At 43.9% G+C, this 21,755-nt stretch overlaps 1 protein-coding gene across 7 annotated transcripts in view; it reads right to left on the bottom strand.

Moving 5' to 3' along the window:
- The window catches only part of C5 (complement C5), a 109,591-nt gene that overhangs the window by 3,701 nt on the left and 84,135 nt on the right, over window positions 1–21,755 (bottom strand). Inside the window, exons 41-42 of one of the 7 annotated variants that reach the window (XM_045563051.1) lie at window positions 20,532–20,642; window positions 1,448–1,596 (exon numbers count right to left, since the gene is read on the bottom strand). In XM_045563051.1, the coding sequence (XP_045419007.1) occupies window positions 1,554–1,596; window positions 20,532–20,642 (154 nt within the window). In that variant the 3' untranslated portion in view covers window positions 1,448–1,553. Of the gene's footprint in view, window positions 1–1,447; window positions 1,597–6,825; window positions 7,363–10,116; window positions 10,398–12,806; window positions 14,382–16,420; window positions 20,422–20,531; window positions 20,643–20,672; window positions 21,200–21,755 lie in introns of those variants that run through there. The other 6 variants (XM_045563049.1, XM_045563053.1, XM_045563056.1 and 3 more) reach the window with 6 other exon arrangements.

The following is a 21,755-nucleotide window of genomic DNA, read 5'->3' as shown; positions in this document are numbered from 1 at the left end:
CTCAGGAGCCTCTAAGAGGGAATCAGCCATCTGTGGGAGGTTGACCAGAGGTGGGCTCTGTAGGGCCTTTTAATCTAAGAGAGAAGGATTCAGAGTTCCTTAAGTCTCTGATTTAAAAACTCATTGATTCTCAGTGCAATCCATGAAGTGAAGTTTCTCAAGGATTTGGGGCCTATAAAAGGCATTCTCCTGTCCCACCTCTCTCCCACCCACCCCTTCCTCTCTGCCCTAAGCCAGTGTAAGTGAAAAGAGCAGGCAGTCTGACCTCACTCTCTTCATGTGCCACATCCTGTTTTCAGATTAATGAGCTCATTCGTTGGAAATTTACCAAGGGAAATAGTTTAATTTTGGAAAGTACCAAAAACTTATCTGTAGTCACTCAGCTTAATTTTGGGGGCTCTTAAAATAGAGGGGCAACACCAGAGGACCTGCGAACGCTTAGTTAGGGAATGGCAAAGCTACAGAAATTGAAAGCTGAACCCAGTGAGGCTGAACCTGACTCAGAAAGGAAATAAAACCTTTTGGAGGCCACTCATCTCTGCCCAGTAGAATTTTTTCTTTTTCCTAAAAATAAATTTAAAAAGAGAAATAATCCATCTGGTCAAAACCTCAGATCTGGTGGTCTGAGCATAGGGCCATGATTGAGGAACAAGAAAACAAACACAGGGAAGTAGGTAATGTTTGAACCTCTCTTCTCATCCATGTATGTTCCACTTATTCTCAGAGGCACCGAAGGGCTTTCATTCTCCAGTTTTGCCCCTTTAGCTGTCAGACCCTTGACACTGAAGTTGTCTGTCTGGACATGTAGCCTTTTGCGCTTGTGGCTTCTGCAAAGAACTGAATGGCCAGGAGGATTCTGAATAAAGAGTTATGAGATACTCCGCATTGAAGATGATAGAGCACAAATGACATCCCCCCAGACTTTGCCTCTAAGTGCCCGACCACCTGCTGGCCTGCCCTGTTTCCTGGAGTAGAGAATTATAATTTACTCTAAGTGTAGAGTAGGAAAATGGTGAAAACTGATAAGGCCTTGAAAGTTTAGTACTGGAATGAAAGGAATTGTCTTCTTTCTCTCCACCGCTGTCTGAAATCTGTAGTGATACACTGGAAGGAGCACTGCACTGTGAGTCAGAAGACTTGTGTTCAGTTGTGTGTGTGCGTGCACCAAATAAATGAATCTTAAGTAATAATTCAAGAAATAATAGTTCATAGACTTTTTTTTTTAGCAGAAAATGATCTTAAAGATATAGAATGTGTTGGATTTTCAAACTTTGTATTAGCTGTAGGACCGTGTCTTCAAATACTCTTTCACTTGGAGCCCAAGTTCACAAACAAGATAGAAGCAGAGCAGGTGGCCAGGAACCCATGCACTGGGCTTCTCTCCTTCCCACCTTGACCTCGGGGACGCTAGATCCCCACAGGTGTGCACAATTTGAAAATCATGTACCTTATTTGAAGTTCTCAGGTCCCAGGTGTAGAAACTGGGGTTCTCTCCATGGCTTGCTTGCCTCTGCTGTCCAGCCCTGTCAACATGTTCTTCAACAGAGGTGCCTTTACACGTAGTATAGTTCAGGACCCTGGTAGCCAACGGTGTGGCTGGAGAGGGGAGAGAGTACACTGGCCTGGGTCATCGGCCCTCCAAGAAGAACCAGGACCAGTCTGCAGCTGAAACATCTCGAGAACTGGGGCCTGAGACTGTGGTCAAAATAACAATGACAATAATATCTTAATGACTACCTTTAATTTAATGTCAGACACTGCTCTAAGCACATTATATGTATTGCTCCATTTAATTTTTGTAACACCACCAAGAAGTGGTGAGAAAACTATTTTCTCTTTTCAGATGAGAAAACTAAGGCTTAAAGAGCTAAGGAATGTCTTCAAGGTCAAGCAGCCAGCAGTTGGCACTGCTGGGAGGGGAAGAACATTCACTTCAGGATTTGTGTCCTTTTCCCTCCTGTTCAGACGAAGCTGGGATCTCACCCAGTTCCCTCACTGGCAAGCCTCGAGTTGTCTTCCCACTCTGGGCCTCAGTTTCCTCATTTGTCAGGTAACAAGATACCCTCAAGGATCCTTTGCACACTGACACTCTTAGTTTACAAAATCCAGGCTTGGGGTACGGGTAAGTGCTGTGGGGCCACTTGACTTTCCATCTCAGTCCAATATGCCAGCCCACTCTTCAGCCATTTAACTAGAGATGGATCCCTGAGCCATTGTGACTCACATTTCCATTTAAGTGTCAGGAAGAGTCTTTAGTGAGGGGATCCTGGGAGAGAAGGAAATTGAGAGTCCAATTTGGGGGAAGTTAAGGCTCCATGGAGGGGTGAAGATATTTTGACTGACTTTGCCCATGTATTTATTGAACACCTGTAATAATAGGTTAGGCCATAAGCATGGCCCCAGATTACAGCTGTGAGTGAGACAAAGTTCCTAGTTGCCTACCAGCCACCTTCTAGAGCAGGATGATGCAAATGGAACTAGTAAATAAATCCAGTAGTTAATGACAGCCATTTGGGCATGCTGCTGTCTGTCAACAACCCTTAAAACGTGGAACCCAGAGTGGCTGTCACTCCCTGGACCCCAGCCTGCCCTTATCTTCTTTCTTTTCTCTGCCAGCACCATGCCTTGTCTCTGTCATACTCCCGGCTATGTTCAGTAAAAACAATTAGTGAACAGCTTTCCTGTTAGCGTCATCTTAATCTCCCCTGATAACTTCTGATTCCTGAACCAGGACATTTAATTAAACAGATGATTACAGGCTATCAGCAACCTACTAGATTAGAAGACCAAATGGTACTGGGTTCTTGAAGCCAAATTCAATATCTCCCTGTGGTACCTTACATAGTACTGATATTAACAACAAAACAAAGAAATAGACCAAATGATCTTGTAAAAATTGTAGCATATCATATGTATTTTTTGCTTTAGTTTGATGATTAAAAACATCCCAAGTTTCCTTCTGTTAATCTCTATTTTGGTTCTTATTACACATATTATAACTGGCAATTTAAAAAATGTGCCTGTTTACAGGGATTTTTTTCTTTCTGCCCCAGTAGAATTATAAATATGTGAAATTATAGGAATATATGAAACTATATGAATATATGAAAATAAATGGACTAAAGTCATAAAAGTAAAGCTGTGTCTGATTTCTTCATTGTTGTTTTCCCTGGCTTAACACAATGTTAAGTTCACTGGAGACATTCAGGAAATGTGTGTTCGATCAATGACTAATATGAAAGACACTATTAATAAACATTTTTACATAAAATAATAATGATAATTTCACTACCATCAGAAAACATTTATTAAGTATCTTTGACCTAGGTTTTCCCTGGGTCTTACAAAGTTAAAAGTAGCATTTTAGCAAAAATTTGGAAAGAAATCTTTGGTTTTGGAAAGGAGTTTCTATGTCTGGCTACTTTCCCCATCTCAACAGATTTCCAGATTTTTAGAAAAGAAATAGAACACCTCTGAAGTTATTTGAATTGTAGGCACCAAGGAATACCTGGGGTTTTTCTAATTGCTTATGGGACTGGCCGCTTTGATGGTACAATGGGGATTTCAATTTATGATGGGGTGCCAGTGACACCCATGGTCAGGTGATCTGGTCCAGGGGAAGAGCTTGGCAGGTGGACCTTTGATAAGGACCAGCTCTAAAATGCCCCAGTGAGGAAGGTGTTAATACTAGCCAACCCATTGCTTCTCTTCCACTGTCTCTGGCCACCTATGTGCCCTGTTTTAAGAGACTGTTTGCTGTGTGTCAATTCCTTCTTTCCTAGCCTCCGGAAACAAAGACTTTCCCCAAGGGGAGTACACTGCCCCGGGGCTGTTTGCTGGGCTGCAGAATTATTGCTCTTCCTTCACACTTAGGTTGTGAAGCTCAGGTTTCCTGGCTGCTGGCTAATGCAGAACAAGAATAACTTGGTGTTCTAGCTCAACAGCCGTCAACATCCATCCGGCTAGGAGGGGTGCAGCCTGGTGGTCTTCGTCTCACTCCACCCTGAGGACTCAGCCTGAGGGAGAAAATTCAAGGAGTGGGGAGAGCTCTTCCTCCAAAATCAGATCTGCTTCTGATGTTGACGTGGGGCTGCCCTCCCACCCTCGGGCCTAATATTCTCACCTGCTAAATGGGAGCAGGGCTTCAGTATGAACCAGTTTAATCACTTAAACTTTAATCATTCAAACCCTGCTGCTGGGGAAGGGGCACAAATCTCCCACCTATCTAGGGGCCACTCTCCCCATCTGGACTTGGGAAGAGTGGCCAGTACCATATGCTGGAAGTTTCCATCAGAGGCCCGGTCTTTTTGGACTCCAGATCTTTTTTTTTTTTTTTTTAAGGGAAGCTATGTGAAAAACTTTCTCTGATGGATTTCTTTCAGAGATCAAGTCAGGCAAATTCTCAGCATAAGCCAAGTCTTGGGAGCAAGAATGTGGGGTGGGAGCAAGTGGCTAAGAACTAGGGCTGCAGCTCCCACTCCCGCAAAGAATGCCCAAGCTAGGGGCCTGGAGGGTTGTGAGAGTGGGGTTGGTATTAACATTTGCTCATCTCTTCTGACCTCCTTGTCTTACAAAAGGGGAAATGGGGGCCCACAGAGGGAAAAGAGCTTGCATGGCAAGTCAGGGGTCCAGAAGCCTCTTCCTCTACATTCTGGTGCCCTAGTGTCCCCAAATGTCTCAGCAATGCCCTGTCCCTTTATTCCTGCACTCATTTCTCCTTGGATATCTCTCCACGGAACTGAGTTTGCCGAGGGCCAAGGAGCAGGGCTTATATGTCTTTGTAGGCCCCCGTGTACCCAACATTTATCTTGCATACAGGGGGGCCCAGTAAATACCTATTAAGAGGGACTTACCTGCCATCCTAAGAGGATCCAGGGATACTAGGAAAATATCAGTCCTACCTGTCACACCTGTGGGTTCCCCAAATGTATTTAAACGTGATTAAAAACAAATAAGTTTTTGGCTTCTCTCATGAGCCTTTTTGCTAATTTTTATAAGACTCCTGGCATATACATCTAGCAATACTTTCTGGGAAGATTATTTGTCTTAATCATTTCAGATCTAATCTTGTGACTTTTTAAAATGCTAAACCAAATAGATAAGAAAAGCCATTCTAACTGCCACCCTTGGTTACTATCTTCTGTAACCAGTGCCTCAGGGCACAGCTAGAGAGCCTTGGGTAGGGCCCATAGCTCTCTCTGGCCTCTGTGATTGCTGAAACTTGAGCTGCTGGGGGAGGCCTGGGGCCCTGGCACCAGCTTCTGCCCGGTCCTGCTTCTCCTTTCACAGAGGACATGTCTGCACACAAGCTCTCCTGAGCAGCCTTGGAACCCCTCCAAGGACAGCCCTGGAGACTGGCCAGGAGGGAGGGTGCCCCTGGGAAGGACACATCTATCAGGAAGCAGAGGCTGTGGCAGGCAGGCACACTCATGCTCCTGCCTGCAGGATGGCCAGCTCATCCAAGGTATCAAAAGAAACTGAAAATCTGGATTTTTATGTGAAATGTCTTGATTTTTAGAATACTCCATGAGTCAAAAAACAAACCCAAACCAATGGGCATCCCCACAAACCACGTCTGTGGGCCACTATTGGCAGCCTCTGGTAGAGCTTGGCATTCCGTAAAAACAACATAAGCAGATGTGTGAATATGCCCACGTGTAACTCACCTGGGCTATACACATCATTCATCCAGATGCAGACCCTACACACACAATGATAGAGACCATCAGTGAACACCGATACATATACACTATCTTTTAGGATGTGGTTTTAATATTTGCACTTTCTAGCTAAGGAGACTGAATGTCAAGAGAAATCTCCAAGATCATGTAGCTAGTGGGTAGACTTGAATCCCAGGCTGCCCGAACATAAAGCCAATGTTCTGAACTGCCATATAAGCCACCTCCCAGATGCTTGCCCTCTGAGTTGAAGTTGCCTGTTACTTTGCATCCCTCACTAAATTAAGCTTCATGAGGTTAGGGACTGTGTTCAATTTGCTGTTGCATCCCATCACTTGGCACTGTGGCCAGCAGAGCATAGAAGATGTTTAATAAATACTCACGGGATTGTACCCACAGGCACACACAAACATGTACAGACATGGCACGCATAAACCCACATAACCCCACTGTGCCCAAGAACATGTGCTCACCCACATTCATACTGCCGGCCTCCTTCTCCCACCTCCCAGGGCACTGGAACCTTAGCTGGGGCACCCCAAGGTCCCCCTGCCAGCCTTGCCCAAGCTTTTGCGAATAGTTTCCTGGAAATCTCAAGACGGCTGTGGTGTTCTTTTTTCCTAACTCAGGAGACAACTCAGCAGTTTTGCTTTTTAAAGTCTGGGACTCATAAACCTGGAATCCTTTCTTCATTTTTTCCACTAGAATTTTCCTTGGACTGTTGCCTTTCCCCAGGGCCTTGGCTGAGAGGTTACACTCAGAGCGCCCTCTGCCGGGCACTGCCCTCCCAACCGGTTGGGCAGTTGCAGAGGGGATGGAGGAGACCTACTTCACACAGCTTTACAGATGAGGAAACTGAGTCAGGTGGTGGTAGTGGAAGAGGTTAGGAGATATGGGCTTATTCCAAGTGTGTGTGAATGTTTATTACTAGTAAGTGGTCTTTTGTGATTTTTTTCATTGTTGAAAAAAATAAAAGAAGAAATGGCTTCCAGAGCTCAGATAAAAGCCCTCTGCTCTCCCTAGAGCCTTTGTGTGGGGCAGATGACAGAAGTTTGGGAACTTCACCTGAATCAACTTTACCCTTGAATCTCCACCACATTTAACAGGTGAGGAAACACATACAGAGAGACGTTGGGGGAAAGGGTGGGAGGAATATTTATTGAGCATCTGCTATGTGCTAGTTTTGCTTACAAATCTCTATCATTTAATCTTTTCAAGCAACCTTGTGAAGTAGGTGGTTTTGTTTCCATTTTACAGTTTAAGACATAGGGCCTAAGTGAGGTCGCAAGATCACAAAGGAAAGCGAGAAGAGCTGGAATTTGAATCCACACCCGCTGTTTTCTTGGCTGTGCAGCCTCCTGGATTTTTCCCATTTGGCTCCAGGTCTGAATTCAGTGGGGCCCACGGTGGAGTCTTTGTGGCTGGACTCATCAGAGGCAAGGGTTCTTTGGTCCTCCTGCTCAGGAAGGGAAGCCCTTCTCCTTGGGCTCTCCAGAGAGCCGTGTTCGGGGCCACTGGGAAATGGGCCAAGCAGCACCATCAGGCCTTTGAAGCCAAGGGCCACAGAGTTGGGAGTAGGGTCCTGGACTGGCAGCTGTGCCAAAGCCCCTTTACTAACAGTAAAAAACAGGATTGGACGTCTTTATAAACTGAACACGAGAGGCTCCAAAGGGCAGGGGTTTTCCTGGAAAAGAAAGCAAATCCTGGAAGGTTTTTGTTTTAATTTTTCTTCTTAATGGGACCCTGGTTAATGACTCAAGGAAATGAAGAACATGTTTCACCGAGAGTTAGTCGCTACCTTCCCTAATCCATCCTCTATCCTACTGCCCTGTTCAGAAACTTTCAAAACTTTTCACTTCCTGCAGGAAAAAAATCCAAACCCTGTATCTTTCTTTTTCATTTTTGGTCCAGCTTGGCCTTATCTTCCACTTGTCTCATTTAAACAAACTACCTAAGGATTTCTGTCCACACCTCCCTTGACTCCCACTGCTAGGCATTTGCTCCCATCATTTTTTTCTCTCTGAAATGACTTCATTTCAATGTATTCAAAATATTAGTCATTCTTCAAGTCCCAGCTCAGAGGTCACCTGCTCCACGGAGCTTTCTCCACTGAACCCAGCAGGAACTATCCTGCCTTGAACTCATCATATGGGTGCATGTTACAGTTCCCCTAATAGACTGAATCCCATGAGAAACAGTGTTGGATTCATCTTTGATTCCCCCATATATGGGCATGCACATGTGTGCATGTGCATGATGCACTTTATACTGCTTAGCTGTACGGTGCTGTAGAAAGAGCCCTGAGACCCTTAGCTCTGTCATTAGAAAATTAAGGTTGAATGAAGATTTTGTTGGAAAGAGCCGGTAATAAGATGTGTTTCCCCATTTCTTCTCAAGTCAAGACAGAGGGGCATGATGGAGTTTGCTTAGAGAATGTAACAGTAATGTCAATGGTAGTTTCAGGAGGGGATACATGTTGGGCTCTGTCTCACAGCAGCATCTGACAGCTACCCAAGAAATCTAAACGGTGAGAGATAGGCACCATCTTAGACAAACAAGACAGAAGAGAGGTGGCTCTGCTCTGATCAGCCTGAACTCCCAAAGCTGGTTTGGGCAAAGGATGGTGTCCCCATGGACGAGGAGTGGGCCATACATGAGAAGAGCTGATGTGAAGGCCTCTCAGGTTTGTCCAACAGGGGGAACAAACTGAAGGCACTGCTGGATTTCCAGGACTGCAAGAGGAGTGAACAATGGGATTCAGGGCAGTGCAATGCTCCTATAGTGGTGAGAGGTCCTTAGAAATTGGGAGGAGTGTCTAAAGACCCACGGTCATGCCCACCCAAGAGTCAGCTTTAAAGCCCTTGAAAGCCATCTTACAGCAGTACTGGTCAAGCACTCTCCTGCTCCCCTTTCTTCTACCTCTCCTCCCTACCCCAGCCCTCTAGCCCTGGAGAGGTCAGAAGTCACAGTTAGCTTGCACAGCAACATCAATATACTTAACACGACTGAACCGTTTACTTAGATGTAGTTAAGATGGTAAATTTTATGGTATGCATTTTTTATTTATTGCTACAATATCAATAAAAAGAAGCTTCCCCAGTTAGCAAACTGAGGAGGGAGGTCTGGGGAGAGAAGCAGCTGCCTATGACACTATTCCCAGCCTAGGGGGGTCCCACCTGCACCAAGCCCTGGTTGGGAGAGGAGGGAAGATTCAATTTTAAATCAAGTTTGGAATTTAGCTTTTGTATGGGACTGAACATGTAATTTATGAATAGAGTAGTTTGGTGACAGAAGTAATCACAGGACTTTTTACTTCCTAAGAGTGTTCAGAATATTCATAAGATACTTGGTTTTCCTTAAAGGACAGAGAAAGGACTTCTCTCCCTTCCCTCTGAGCAAGTCTTTATAGGGGGTTAGAAGACAAAATCAAGTTGACTTATGGATATATATAGCAAGTCTCATTTACTCAATGTAGCAATTATATTTGCTATTGTAAAACAGGATCTCGTCTTTCATTATATTTTCTAATTGTCATCATTTGCTTCTATCACTTCTTCCAAAGCAGCAAAGACCCTGTGCTTACTTCAGATAAAGCTACTGAACCATTGCCAGAAAGTTCAGCTGTTCTTCAGGCTTTAAACTCCTACCTTCTGGGGGTTCTCATGTCCACAGGTTGAGGGACTCAGTATCAATGTGCCTTTGTTGCAAGTTCTTATATGACAATTACATTCTGATTCTGATGTTCTATTAAATGTCACAGACTTTAATTTATACCTACCATGTGCCAGGTGCTTAGGATACAGAGAGCAACAAGATACAAGCCCTGACCTCAAGGAGCTCACAGAAGGATGGAGGGACACAGATAAGCAATCAGGAGACCGTGTGACAAGAGCTTTAGCAGAGGTGTGTTCCCAGTGACTATGGGAACTTGTACTGAGTCTACCCCTTGAGGCTGGCACAATGTCTAGTCCATGGTAAGCTCCCTACCCCAGGCATGCAGTTCTTTTTACAAAGGTCAGCTCTTCTAGGAAGTCTTCCTTGCTTAATTCTATTTCTACTCCAATTGCTTCTTTTTAAAAATTTATCTGATTTAATTAATTAATTAATTTTTATTTCAGCATATTATGGGGGTACAAATATTTAGGTTACATATATTGCCTTTGCCCCACTCAAGTCAGAACTTCAAGTGTGTCCATCGCACTCGGGATGGTGCATACCGCACCCATTAGGTATGCATATACCCATCCCCTCCTCCCCTCTCCCATCTGCCCCACACCTGATGAATGTTATTACTATATGTGCACTTAAGTGTTGATCAGTTAATACCAATTTGATGGTGAGTACATGTGGTGCTTGTTTTTCCATTCTTATGATACTTCACTTAGTAGAATATGCTAATATTCCCATAATATGCTGAAATAAAAACAATAAACTGGGTGGCTTAAAACAATAGGAATTTATTCTCTCACAGTTCTAGAGGTTAGAAGTCTGAAATCAAAGTGTCAGCAGGATTGGCTCCTGAGGGAGAATCTCCATGCCTCTCTCCTAGCTTCTGGTGACAGTGGCAAATCTCAGTGTTCCTTGGCTTGTAGTTGTGTCACTCCAGTTTCTGCCTCTGTCTTTATGTGGCCGTCTTCTCTCCAGTGTTTGTGTCTTCACATGGTGTTCAAATTTCCTCTTCTCGTAAGGACACCAGTCACATTGGATTAAGGGGCCAGCCTATACCAATGTAACCTCGTTTTACCTTAACTAATTACACCTGCAACAATCTTATTTCCAAATAAGGTCACATTCTGAGGTACCGTGGGTTAGAATCTCAACATATCTTTTTGGGAGACACAGTTCAACCTATAACATCTTCCTTTCTTATTTTCCTAAAAGTGCACCATTTCCTGTCTTCCCTAGCTGTATAAATGGCACCTGTAGTAGCTCAAGCCAAGAATCCATGAGTAATCCTTGATTCTCCTGCTTTCATCACCCCATCCCAATTCTTTCAGCAAATCCTTTCAGCCCCACTTCCAAAAATATCCTGAATCCATACATGTCTGCTCATCCCCATTTCTCCCATTCTAATTCAAGCTACTGTCATCTCTCACCAGGACAAGTGTAATAGCTTTTACCTGTCCTCCCCGCCTCTGTTCTCATCTCCAGTCTGGTCTCCTGCCCTTGCTTCATACTCTCAACTGCATAAAATCCAAACATCTCACCAGTGCTCACAAAATCCTCTTGATCTGGACCCTCTCACTTCACCAATCTCATTGTCCATTGCTTTCTTTGATCCAGCCACCTTGGCCTTTTTTTTTTTTTTTTTTTTTTTTGAGACAGGGTCTCAGTCTATCACCCTGGGTAGAGGGCATTGGCGTCAGCCTAGCTTACAGCAACCTCAAACCCCTGGGCTCAAGCTATACTCCTGCCTCAGTCTCCCAAGTAGCTGGGACTACAGGTGCTCACCACCATGCCAGGATAATTTTTCTATTTTTAGTAGAGACAGGGTCTCACTCTTGCTGAGGCTGGTCTCAAACTCCTGACCTCAACCTATCCTCTCACCTCAGCCTCCCAGAGTGCTAGGATTACAGGTGTGAGCCACCACACCCGGCCCACATCAGCCTTCTTGCTGTCCCCAGGACCACTGGGTATTTACATTCACCAGCCTCTCTTTCTGGAATGCTCTCTCCCAGACCTTCATATGGCTATTCCTTCCTGTTAAGAGAATCTCAACTTAAATGTCTCCTTATTTAGTGAGATTTAATAGACCTTCCCTGACCACTGATCTAGAGCAGCCACCCAGTTTTATTCTCTGTCACAGACCTTTATTTTAATTATCTGCAGAGAATTTAGTAAATATGTTTTTTCTTATTTATATAGATATTTATTGTTTTTCTCCCAATTATAATCTCCAGGAGAGCGGGGATCTTGTTTATCATGATTATACCATCTAGAACTATGCCTGGCACGTAGGAGTCACTCAATAAATATTTATTGAATGAATAATTAATCCCCCACAGAAGATCTTTGTGTACAAATTTTTTTTCCTTTTGGGAATTTACTCTACATAAATAATTCAACAGACGGATTATTGGATCAAGAGATATAAACGTATTTTGGCTCTCGGAATGCACTGTCAAGTTGCTTTGCAAAGAAGTCAGATCGGTTTTCATTTGCTGGGCAACTATTTGACTCCCAAGTGCCAAGGTGGTGATTTCTGGTATGTGGGGGAGAGAGGGAGGGAAGGCATGGGCTGGATGTGGGGATGGCAGATCAGAGCAGTGGCCCCTGGTGGGTCAAGGGAGCTATCGTGAGCAGCAGTGGTAATCAACCAAGCAGGGCCTCTCCACGGCCTGTCAAGAGGGGCAACAGCCCGGCCTCAAAGACCCATGTGGGATGACAGACCTGTTGTGTGAAATTGAGTCTGGCTATAGGGCCCAGGGTGAGCAGAAAAGCTGACAAGTGCACCTGCTCTTCAGCTTGCTATAGAGGTCTGGGGGACGGGGTTGGGAGGCAGTGAGGAATGAAAGCAAGGGCCACAAAGTGGGGCTTGAATCTGGTACTGAAGGCCCCTTCACAGAGGCTATTTCTAGTTTGGAGCTGTTCTGCTTAGGACATGGGGTTGGGAACACTAAGGGACAAGAGCACCTCTGTACGTAGACCTCTAGGGACAGAGAGACGTGTTTTATATAGTTCTGCACATTGCCAGGCCCACGCAGCAGCACTCTGTCCCTGTGTTCCTATGCTTCCTGCCTGGCCACTAGAGCAACAGCAGAATTTTTTAAAAATGAAAGAACATGGACAGTATTTGCTAGGAATATTACAAAAAAGGTGAAGCAAAAAAGAAAAAAAAAACACCCTCTAAGAACAAATAAATAAATACAAGCTAAAAATAAATAAAACAGAATAAGGTACAGGTTGTGTACCCCTTATCTGAAATGCTTGGGACCAGAAGCGTTTCAGATTTTGGATGTTTTCAGATTTTAGAATATTTGCATATATGTGTATATATATATATATATATATATATATATATATATATATATATATATATATATATATATATAAAACGAGATATCTTGGTGATGGGACCCAAGTCTAAACACGAAATTTATTTGTGTTTCATATATACCTCATATGCATAGCCTGAAGGTAATTTTATACATTATTTTAAATAATTTTGTACACGAAACAAAGTTTGCATTAAGTACTTATATATGGAATTTTCCACTTGTAGCATCGTGTCAACACTCAAAAAGTTTTAGATTTTAGGATTAGGGATATTCAACCTGTAACTATAAAATGATGGCAATTAGAAGGAAAAAAAGAGAAATTATTACAACTGCCCAAAAGAAAACAGGATGGCCTACCCCAGACCTACAGAATCAGAACTTGCAGTTTCACAAGCTCTTAAATAACACTTCTTAAACTTTGATGTGCCTATAATTTTCCTGGAGATCTATCAAAATACAGATTTTTCAGCTCTACCCCCAAGAGTTTCTGATTCAGTAGGTATGGGCTGGGGCCTGAGAACGTGCATTTCTAACAAACTCCCAGGTGATATGAATGCTGCTGGTTAGGAGACCACACTTTGGGTAGCACTGCTCTAAGGCCGACAGCCTGGAAGACCCAAGGAGGAAGCACTCAGGAAAATTTGAGGCACTGGGGGAGATTGTTTTTTGAGATAATGGCCCCTTTCCAATCTTTTAAAAGCATACCATGCAGTCTTTGCCAATGGTTTCTTAGCACAACAATACTTTTGGTTACTAATGCTATGTCCATATTTGTTCCAGATTCTACAATTTAAAAGTTCTTTCACTTGTTTAATATTATTCCATCCTTGCAACAATTCTGTAAATTGGGCTGGGAGAAATTTATCACCTCATTTCCAAAAGAGAGAACTGAGGCACAGAGAGTTAACAGGGTTAGAAATCACACTCTGGCCAGCTGCCATTGGCTGCCACAGACTGTGAGGTCCTGAGTTGGCACGTAGGTATTTTTTCTAATTCTTATAACACTTTAGGGCTGATAATGTTACTCCTACTTTATAGTTGGGCAAACTGAGGCTTGACAAGGTTCAGAAACACTCCCAAGGTCACAAGTGAGGGCAGCCCTTCTGTCTCATGGTTCAGTATCTTACTTCCTCACCATATCACTTTCCCATTGTAACGACTCCTTTTTCTCTCTCTCTTTATCTCTGTCTTTCTCTCTCTCTCTCACACACACACACACCCACACAACATAGCCAAATTGGTGAGCCATTTTAATTTCCACATCCAGCATTTAATTAACGTACAGACCACAGTTTGGCCTTTTGCCTTTAGAGGTGAAAGGAGGAGGCAAGAAGAGGATGAATGATGACTGACCCTGCCCCAATGCCCCAACAGACTCAGGAAACCTTTCTGCTCTCTCCTCCTACTCTGGGCATATCTCCTTTCTCTTCCTCTTCCTCTGCTCTCAGAGAATTAGAGCCTAATCCTGGCTCTAATTTCCTAAAGATTCTCTATTTGGAAAAATATTGTTAAGCCAAACAATCCTCCCCCTCCTGCCGTCCCCCGCATCTCTGTAGGCCTTGCTCCTCTCAGGCCTAGCTGGTAGGAGGAGATATCAGGCTGCCAACAGGAGGTAAGAGGAGCCGGGAGCTGGGGGTTCTAGCCCTGACTGTACTGCAGAGACCCCTCAGTGAGTCCTTGCTCTTCCCTGGGCCTGTTTTCTCACCTGTGAAAAGGGGAGGCATTGGTCAGGTGATCTCCAGGGGATCTTTAAACTTCAATATTTTATGATTGTAAGTAGGATATTCACAAGGAGAACATTTATTGAATTTATCACCTATAGTGTGCCAGGGACGTATTATTACCTAATCCTAAATTGCTTTTACTGGGCCAGGCACTGTGCTAATCATTTTATATGCATTACCTGTATTATCTCATTTAAGTCTAATAGAAATCCTCTGACTGAGGTATTATCAGTGCTTCCATTTTTCAGATGTGAAAGTGGAGGCTTAAAGAAGTAGATGTTTTCCTGACTATGAAAGGCCTCACATTAGGGCCACTGCCCCACCTGGAATTGCCCCTGCAATGTCCCTGGAAGGTGGCAGCTGGACTCTGCTTGGATGTCTGCAGCAACGGGGAACTCAGAGCCTACTCTACCTGAACAGCTCTGGCCGTAGGAAAACACTTCTTCACAGGGAGCCCAAATCTCTCCCTGTAACTCCTGTTTGTCGGTGTGGGGGAAAGAACACTGGGCTGAGTCAGAGGCCCAGGGTTTGTGTCCCTGCCCTTCCACCTAACAGCACCATAACCCCAGGCAAGCTGCCCCTCCACGCCTCTGGGCTTCAGTTCTCCCAGGGGAAAATGAAGGAAGTGGGTGAGATGAGATCTAGGTCCTTTCTGGTTTGGATGTTGTGTAACTTGTAACTGTGTATGTAACATACACATATCTAATTATAGTGATGGAAATAGTGAACGAGTGGACATTGTGTTCCAAGGAACAGATCCGTTTCTGCCAACTTGTCTGTCAGGGTGGCAACCCTGCCAGCTGAGAAGAATCCAGAAGGTTCTGAGAAATGGAGTTCTCTCCCTCCCTCCCTCTCTCTCTTCCCTTCTCTCTACTCCTCTCCTTTCAACCTCTCTTCTTCATTCTTTCCTTTCTGCCTCTCTCCCTCTCTCCTCGTCCCTTTCTTTGACTCAGAGACAGAAAGGAATATTTTAATCTCCCAATCAAAGTTAAAGATCGTGTCCCTGGTGACAGGTTTTTTCTCATTACATTAAACATACAGAATCAATCTCCTTTCAGGAGTAGGTAAAACCCACAGAAACATGATCCAGAGTGGCTTTGTGTCTCTGAGAACCTCCCAATTTGGCTGCTAAATTCCTGGCTCTTGAGACAGGGGTTTCCAATCAAGGGGTCCATGCATGGACTTTCAGGGGAGCCTCTGTAATAGTGTGCAAGCGTGTGCACTGTGTGCGTGTGCATTCTTTTGGGGAAAAGGTTCTGAAAGAGAAGAGCAGCCCGTGACAGTTGGAGCTAGGCCTTGGTGTCCCTAGGAGCTGACCTGAGACTCAGAGACAGGCTGTGGTGTACTCTGTGTCTGAACGTCACAGAACACCCACATCAGGCAAAATGCATCAAGACAAGAACAAAACAAAACAAAACAAAACAAAAAAACTACTCCAAATCATGTTTGAGCAGAGAATAAAAACAAGAACATTGTCCAAACCACAAAAATGACCACATCTCCCCCATTCCCAGCTATTGTGAGTGCTGTTCTTTTCCTCTTAGCTAGAGAATTCAGACACTGGACCGTAGGATTTTCCCTGCTTCCTGACAGCATCCAATCAGAGCAAATCTCCACTGCTCCAAACCTTCCCAAATAATCTCTCACAGGTACAAATCTTATAAGTCATTTCTACCACCCTCCCTCTCACTGAGCAGCCTGAGGGTACCATGGTGTGTGTTCTTCCTTGTTGCAAAGAGCCAATAAACTCAACTTTCCTCAGTTACAGGTGTTTCTAGTTGTCCTGACTGCAGGGAATTGGCAAGTCTATAGCTTTCATTAGACTCTGAGAAGGATCTGAATGTGGCTGGAGAAAACCCCACAAACCATGCTGACCAGTCCCACTTTACATTCATAACTAGAAACCTCAAGTGGATCCTTAACACTGAGAGGCAAACAGATCCTAAGTACTTAGTCTGTTCAGACTCCCTCTCTTCTAGACAACTTTTTTACCCCTCTTCCCTCCCCTCACACCTCCAATGGCTCCTCCTAGTCCCCATCTCAGGAGATGATCTTCCGATTTCTCTGAGGAAAGAACTTCCACAGACTCTCACCACCACGTCTACCCTCCTCAACATCTGCTCCTCGTACTCGGCCTCTCTGCCTGTCACCATGGACCAGGGATCAGTATGCTGCTGCCTGAGGGCTAACCTAGCCTGCCTCTGTCCACCCCAATTCCTTTCTGCATTATCTGTGGTTGCATTTGTGCTACAAGAGAGCTGAGCAGTTGCAACAGAGACAGTGTAGCCCACAACACCTAAAATATTTATGGATATTTTAATGTATGGCCCTTTACAGAAGTTGTTTGCCAACCCCTGGCACAGATGAGCTAGCAGTGTTCTTAGTTAAAGCCCAGTCCTCCACTTGTGCTCCAGATCCCATCCACTTTTCACTTTTCCTCTTCAGGGACATTATTCTAGCAATTCTCCTTTCTCTGTCCTGCAGCACCAATTATCTGATCTCTACTGGATCATTCCCTTTAGTGCACAAATGTGTTATTTCTTCCATCTTAACCTTTTCTTCACTCAAGTTCCCCCAACCTATTTCTTTGCTCCCCTTTGTGGCAAAATTTCTTGAAAGAATTGTCTATCCTCTCCTCCCATTCACCCTTAAATTCACTCCAATTGGGCCATTATTCCCACTACTTCACCTAACATGCTCTGTCAAAGTCACCAAAGCTAAACCCCATGGCCAAGTCTTCATCTTCTCTTTTCAGCAGCACTCGATGCAGTTCAACACTCTTCTTCCTACAAACTCTGTCCTTACACTTGGCTTGCAGGACACCTTGGTCTCTTGTTTTTCTCTCCTAACCCAAATCTTCCATCTCTTTTCTCTAACAACTTAACATCAGAATGCTTCAAAGGTCTGTCCTTGGTCCTCTTTTTCCCTCTCCTCTATATTCACATAATTCATTCATTGGTTAGTGCAATGAAATGGCTTCAATATGCTGATGACTCTCAGATTTTTATTTTTCAGTCTGGACCTCTCTCCTGAACTCCATACTGTATCACAATTGCCTTCTCGATTCCTTCACTTGGATGTTTAATAGATTTCTTCTGAAACTCAACACATCTAAAACTGAACTTCTGATTCCTAACTGCCCCCAGCCTGCTCCATCTGTGGCCTTCCCAATCTCAGTGAACTGCAACTCCATCTTTCCTGTGGCTCAGGCCAAAAATCTTGGCATTGTCCTTGACTCTTCTCTTTCTCTCATACTTGTTTCTAATTTATCAGGGCATCAAGTTGAATCTACTTTTAATATATATCCAGAATTCAACCACTTTTCAACACTTCCACGGCTACCACTCTGGTCAGAGGCACCATCATCCGTCACCTGGTTTATTATAGTTGGCTCCTAACTGGTCTCTTTACTTGTACCCTTGCCTTATTTTCAACACAGGAATTAGAGTAGTTCCTTCAAAAGGTAAGAAAGATCATGTCACTCTTCTGTTAAAAGCCTTGCAGTGACTCCCGCTTCCCAGTGAACCCAAAGCCCCTTCTGTTGACCTGTACAACCTGCACCTGTGACCCCAGCCTCTTGCTTCTCCTGTAACACACCAGCATGCTCCTGCTCTAGGCCTGGGCACTATGTTCCCAGAGTTCCTGGAACACTCTTATCCTGGTGGACACTTGGCTTCCACATCCTTCAAGTCTTTGCTCAAATCTCACCTTCTCACTGAAGCCCACTCGGACTGAACACCCTACTTAAAACTGCAACCCCTCCCCTGTCCATTACCAGTCTCCCTTAATCTGCTCTACTTTTTTTCCTCAAAGTTCCTTATCACCTTCTGACATCCAAGATCAATTCCCTAATTATTGCCTTTGTTGTTCATTGTATGTCTCCCCCAGTTGGAATTAAGTTCCACAGGGCAGGAATCTTGGTACCAAGCATCCAGAATTGGGCCCAGCCTACAGTTACCAATCAATACATATTTGTTGGATGTTCCTGAATAAATCAGTATCACAGGGGCTGAAAAGAGAGACTGAACATGACTTTGCTCCAGAGTCCCTTGCTGAGAAATACAGAGAGGGGCTGCCTGCCTCAGGCTTGGCGCATAGTCATCAACTCCACGTATTTTCTTAAGATAGGGTTTTTAAAATTTCAATCATTTGCATGCCAACCACCTGATTTTTGTCCTAAGAACAATCTATACTTTTATTTCCTTAATATTTTCCCTTAAATAGAGTTACTTCTTGACAAATAAATTTATTTTAAAAGAAAATTTTATATCATGGCTTTGATGTGCTATAGTTTTTCTTATACATGTTAAAATAAACATCTAGCTATAAAATGAACAATGTGTATCTGTATCACCTAAGATCACCTGGCTTACCCACTGTGGGAACCTGCCTTAAGCTTCCCCCCCACCCAGAAAGGCCTCTTGCACCCCTCTCTCTACCCAAATCCCACTGTCCTCCAGGAAGCCTTGGCTGCTCCTCCAGTGAGCTTCTCTGAGCTCTCTTCACACTTACAGACAGAAATAGATAGCAATATTTGGATGCTTACGTGCCATTTGATTTTGTTTTCCATTTCGCATCATAAGATTATAAAATATCTTCTTCTAGCTATAGATAAGAGAGATATTAGAGTGTTCAACTCCCTTGTTTTATAGGCTATCAAAGAGATTGAGAGGCTTGCCCCAAATCACTGCCTGTTAGGGCCAAAGCCAAGACTAGAACTTGGGTTTTCTGATTCCCTGCAACCAGTGGGGGTATCCATAAACACCTGTTGAGTCCCTAGAATGTACCTGTCATTGTGCCAGGCATGGGAGCTAATGGAGAATAGAACAGACCCAGACCTTGCCCACACAAGGCTTACAGTGTAGTCAGGAAGCTGCACTCCAAACAAATCTATATGATTAAGTAAATCACTGCAAGAGCACAAGTGCCCTTGGGGGAGAAGCATAGGGTTGAGTAGGGGCCCCAGTCTAGTTTGGGAGGTCACAAAAGCCTCACTAACAAAGTATGTTCAAATGTATAAGAGTTAGCTGAGGACGAGCTGGCAGATGTTTTAATGGTGCCAGGCTAACTCACAAAAGCTTGCTTTGATATTTGATAGTTCAGCTGCATTGCGGGTTAATTAGGCCATTGTGGCCCAACCTATTTGCTAGTGCTCAGGAAGAAGGCAGCTAAATAGCTCAGAGGCTCTTGTGCCTCCAAAGCAGCTTCAGTGGTTTCCTCTATTCTGCCTTAAGCAAGAAGGTAACAGGAGACACTGTTAGGCCCCCTCACCCCTCACTGACAGGGAGTTTGGGCATCTTGAATACATTGGTTGTTTTTTCCAAGCGAATGCCTACAATGTGAGCTTTGACATTAAAGAAAAATAAGTCCTTGGTTTCTGGAAGTGGAAAATCTTAGTGTTATTTACAAGGTACACTGTAGGGCCTCGGCAGTTTCACCTAACTGGTAAAATGCAGACTCTTCAGAGGGAATGCATTTCAGTCACTTTTAATTACCATTGTGGAGTTTATCTTCATGTTCCCTTCTGATAGTTCAGTGGGGCTGGTTAATCTACATCTAAGAAACTCCTACTACATGCTGCCTTCACCTTGGAAAATTAAGCCCCAAAGCAATGTTCTGTGTAGTGGTACAGAACAGGGATATGTTTAGACTGAGAGAGAACCTTCGGGTTTGATCTCCAATTCTGCCCCTTACTAGGCTAGGAAAATTGCTTCTCCTTTCTGAGCCTCTATTTCCTCCTCTGGAAAATGGGGTAATAATAATAATAATTCCTGTCCTTTGTGAGATTCTTGAAACATTAAATGGGAATATATGTGAGAACTCTCTTATAAGATTTGAAGTGCTGCAAAATGTCACTTAAAAATGAACCACCTTTTATAAATTCTCTTTTATAAAGCTCAAACTGAGGCTCAAAGACCTATTTAGGGCTAGAACAAAGGTCTCCTGATGCTCTTTCTTTTCACCAGGTTGTTGCACTGGGGCCTGCCTTCTGGTAGAGCAATTACTGGCAAGAGCAAGTTCCTGGGGGAAATGAACGTGTGCTGGGAGGGCCGGAAGGGAGTGGTGGGAGCTCCCATCTGGGGATGGAGAGGGCAGTAGAAGACGAGTGGGGCAAAGACAAGCTCGCCTACCTTCTCAGTTTGCTGAGGGCTCTGAGGTTAGGCCTTCTCAGTAGACAGTCTCTACTGTCGACCTTCTCCACTTCTCTCAATTGGCCTGGTCTTTGTGTGGTTGAAGCTGACCTAGCATAAAATAACATGCTCTTTAGCACATTTTGAAAGCAAAGTCAGGCTTTAATGATCAGTTTTCTGTTCCTTGGTATTTTCTTTCATGCAAAGGCCATGTTTTTGTAAGATACTCCATTTCAATGGGCTATTCTTTTGGCCCCAGGAAACATTCCTGAGTGCTAGGTTTTAGGAGGTGTTCCAATTTATTGCTTCCGGTGTCCAATAACCTTGGAGTATCTGCCTTCATGCCCCTCAAAGCCATGTTATTTCAGAAAGTTACAGCTCTTAAACCTGTTCTCTAATAAAAGCAAGTGCTACTAATTCTAAGTAAAGTGAGCTTTCCAAATAAGACCAGCTGTGAATGTTAAAAAAAAAAGAAGAAAAAAACTTCAATAATAGGAGTCCATAAGTGAAAACTGTATGCAGCTGAACTTCAGGCGTTTTGGCAGCCATTTAAAAAGATGTCTTCAGCAAACTCATCTAAATTAGCTAAAAATGCTTGACACGATGGACACGTTGTGTCTGTAGGCCAATATTCAATCCAGGTCAAGGAATCTAAAGGGTAGATGTACCTACCAAGAAAAAATGGAAAGAAAGTGTTTGTGAGGATGGCCACAAATAGAGAAAAGCTGTATTTGAGTTCCTTTGTAAGATCCCAGTTGTGGTCAGGTCCCCAGGGGTCAGGCTATCAGCCAAACTCTTCTGGACCAGCCTCTCCTGGGGAAGGTTCACAACCCCCTGCAGCATTGTGAAGCTGCTGGGGGCTCCTCTGGTTAAAGGCAGGAATGACGTCTATTTCAACGTCTAGTTTTCAAAAGCAGATAATAAAACGCATATATAAACATTTAGTTTTTTACAAACAGAACAGTCTGAGAACGCATTGAGGGAGCGGGTGGGGTGGTTGGGGCAGGCCAGACAAGCACATTCAGATTCACCATCAGGGTTAGTCACCCAGAGGGTTGGTCAGTCAGCTAGGTCCTCAGCTGCCATGATGGTTTCAAATAGTTCTCGGTTTGAAACTTGTATTATTTCATTTATGTTCATAATGGTCTGCTGGCTAACAGCAGGATACATGAGAAACATGTAGTGTATTTCAGAATAAATTACACAGAGTTTTGGAGGGAAGAT

Source organism: Lemur catta, chromosome 10 (genome assembly GCF_020740605.2).
Source record: "Lemur catta isolate mLemCat1 chromosome 10, mLemCat1.pri, whole genome shotgun sequence".
NCBI classification, from domain to species: Eukaryota; Metazoa; Chordata; class Mammalia; order Primates; family Lemuridae; genus Lemur; species Lemur catta.
This window is presented reverse-complemented; position numbering and strand designations above follow the sequence as displayed.